At 37.3% G+C, this 3319-nt stretch overlaps 1 protein-coding gene across 1 annotated transcript; it reads left to right on the forward strand.

Moving 5' to 3' along the window:
* The first annotated feature begins 1461 nt into the window (after positions 1–1461).
* Positions 1462–2424, forward strand: LOC110259002 (olfactory receptor 12D1-like). Its single transcript, XM_084970520.1, has one exon. It carries the CDS (start codon positions 1483–1485, stop codon positions 2422–2424), a length of 942 nt encoding a protein of 313 aa, XP_084826646.1. The 5' UTR covers positions 1462–1482.
* The last annotated feature ends 895 nt before the right edge of the window (positions 2425–3319 follow it).

A 3319-nucleotide genomic window follows, 5' to 3' on the forward strand; every position in this document is an offset into this window, starting at 1 on the left:
GGTTCTGAAACTAAGAAACGTATTAGGGAAAAATCGTGGAAAGTATGGGGGGAAAGAACGGAACTCAAGATGAAATTTCCCTAAGGAAAATTCTCTTATATTGTAGATATAAGAATGGATCCTGTTTATTCTTACAGCAATCTTTTCAAACGCAGGGGACACCCTCTCTCTCAGGGTTTCAATGTCTAGAGATCTGTGACTCATAAAAGACAGGCAGAATTTCAGAAAGAAATGGTTTTCAAGATGAAGAGCTCATGCTGCAACCCAAATATAAGCTATCACTTCAACTATTTTTCTACTATTTAGTTTCAAATATATTTTTACTATTTAATTCTCATAGGTATAAACCTGAAAAGATTCCATAGCTGTGAAGTTGAATACTGAATCAGGTAGGAAAATGAAATAGGAGACAAACTGGGAAGTTACCCATATTCTCTATCATCTTACTAGTATTAAAGTTAAATGTCCAGGATTTACAGCTGGTTTTCTATCTTAGGATAGACTTTCACTGTATTTGTGGATTATGAAATCTCCGTACTGCCTATATTTTTCTTGCCATTTCTCTACATACTCTATAAGTAAATATGTAATTTCTAAATGAAATAAAACATTTGGTATAGGAAATCTGAATATGATTTTCTTTAAATGTAAGGCAAAAACTTTTCCCAGTGAATTTTTGATATCATATTGATTCGTGTGTCAGAGAACTAAAAAAATGTATCTTAAGAATTTATATTTTAAAAAGGAGTAATAAATTTTAACAATATACAAAATATACGTGGCTATCAAACAAAGTTACTCTGAGTTCTTTGAAGACAGCCTTTTTAGAGGTGGAAAAAAAATTTAAATAGTTTCTCAAATTTCCCTAGCTATATAGCCTAGAGATGCCTAGAAATGTCCCCTAGTTCACATTTTTATTCCTTTTTATTGACATTAAATCTTTTTCTTCTCTTTCAGTGATTTCCCAGTTTTTGAATGGTACCATTTTTATTGAAAGCACACCAATGTCTGTGTATTTATTCAGATTTCCTTATAGCCCTTATTTTTCTCTAAATGTCTGTTCTTAAATAAAAACCCTTCAGATGGTTTCTTACTAGGGCAAGAGATGGTGTAATGGAGTAGTTTACAATTTACCCTCTGTTAGAACTGACTTAGGAAAAGAAAAGGCAAGTTGTGTCAGAACATAGAAGTTCAAAGATAAAATGGTAGGATAGAAATATGCACTGATCCCTAGGAGAAAGAAAAATACTATGATAAATCTAATAAAGAAAAAGCCTAGTTGAGTAACAGTTCATAACCAGTATATCACCTTAACCATTTTAAAAGCTAATGGTCCAAATACTGTAAAACCTCTGTGCTACTTACAACAACAAGGCTCTCCCTCAAAATATTGTCGTCCAGGAGGGAAAATCCTCAGCTGGAGGACTCTAATTTCCAGCAGAGATAGCATTCCATATACTCTTTTTCCTTTGCTTTTAAGTGATGCCCAATCAAACATCAGTCACTGAATTTCTTCTCCTCGGAGTGACAGACATCCAAGAACTGCAGCCTTTGCTCTTCGTGCTTTTCCTCACAATTTACCTGGTCATCATGGCTGGGAACGGAGCCATCCTGATGGTTGTCATCTCTGAGCCAAGACTCCATTCTCCTATGTATTTCTTCCTGGGAAACCTGTCCTGTCTAGATATCTGCTACTCCACAGTGACGCTGCCAAAGATGCTGGGGAACTTCCTCTCCTCACACAAAGAAATTTCTTTCTGGGGATGCATAAGCCAGCTTCATTTCTTCCACTTCCTCGGCAGCACAGAGGCCCTGTTGTTGGCCGTGATGGCTTTTGACCGCTTCGTGGCTATCTGCAAACCACTTCGTTACACTCTTATCATGAATCCTTGGGTCTGTGCTCAAATGGCTGTCACTGTCTGGATCACTGGTTTTCTCTATGCCCTTCTGCACTCCGTAATGACCTCTCGCTTATACTTCTGTGGTTCCAACTACATCCATCACTTCTTCTGTGATATTAAGCCTTTGCTGAAGCTAGCCTGTGGGAACATTGAGCTTAACCAGTGGCTGCTCAGCATTGTCACGGGGACTATTGCCATGGGCCCATTCTTTCTAACACTTCTCTCCTATGGCTACATTATCACCCATCTTTCCTTCAAGACCCATTCTTGCAGCATGCTTCATAAAGCACTGTCCACTTGTGCCTCCCACTTCATGGTAGTTGTTCTTTTCTTTGCTCCTGTTGTTTTCACGTATATTCGTCCTACCTCAGGTAGCTCCATGGACCAGGACAGGATCATTGCCATTATGTACAGTGTGGTCACTCCTGTACTAAATCCACTCATCTATACTTTGAGGAACAAGCAAGTAAAAGGAGCCTTAAGGAGGGTGATCAGAAGGAGGCTCTGGCTTGAAGGAGTCTAGAGAAGTCTTCTGAGGCATAAAAAAAGGCAATGAGAAAGTTGAAATGTGAAATTACACTGCTTCTCAAATAATTTACCATATATATAACAGAGGGCACTGGATAAAAAATAAATGTGTAGGTCTATTCAAGTTGTATTAAACAATGCATTCTTAGGTGATAGAAAGGGAAGTTGAACAAATGAAACACCAGCCATGGAACTCTAATTCTGAATTTGTGAGATATCAGGTGAATAAACTGATTTGCTATATATTCTAATGTGTTCACCTCTGTATTTACATATAGAAATATGCCTGTGTTGCCCATGAAGTGTATGATAGATAGTTTTAAAAATTGTTTATCTCTATGATCCCTCCAAGTTGGTAATTTTAGAACATTTTTAAGGATTTTAATTTAGGACCATAATCACTCAATTAAAAAATATATATTGACCTATATCCTTTAATGGGAATTTCAAGACAAACCTTATGATTTCGTGTGATCCAAGTAGGGAAGCAAAAAAAAAGTACTTAAAGAAAGACACTGTAATCATAAATTAACATAAATAATAAAAGCAGTGGTTCATGTAAAGAGTTCTGGAACCTTTTTTTTTTTGGGGATATTTTAGAAGTCAAATGGTCCAACTGTCAAGGATTATTGCGAAATGTTACTAAAATGAAGGCAGGATTTTTTTTTTCCTGCTGTACAGCATGGAGACCAAGTTACACACACGTATGCATACTTTTTCCTCCCATTGTTGTGTTGTGATGTAAGGATCTAGACATAGTTCTCAATGCTACACAGCAGGATCTCACTGTAAATCCATTCCAAGAGCAATAGTTTGCATCTGTTAACCCCAAGCTCCTGATCCCCACCCCCGACCCACGGCAGCCACAAGTCTGTTCTCCAAGTCCATGA

This window comes from Sus scrofa, chromosome 7, assembly GCF_054392235.1.
Source record: "Sus scrofa isolate SSC_HxYL_T2T_F1_AM1 chromosome 7, Sscrofa_HxYL_maternal_Yorkshire_Landrace_v2.0, whole genome shotgun sequence".
Classification (NCBI taxonomy): domain Eukaryota; kingdom Metazoa; phylum Chordata; class Mammalia; order Artiodactyla; family Suidae; genus Sus; species Sus scrofa.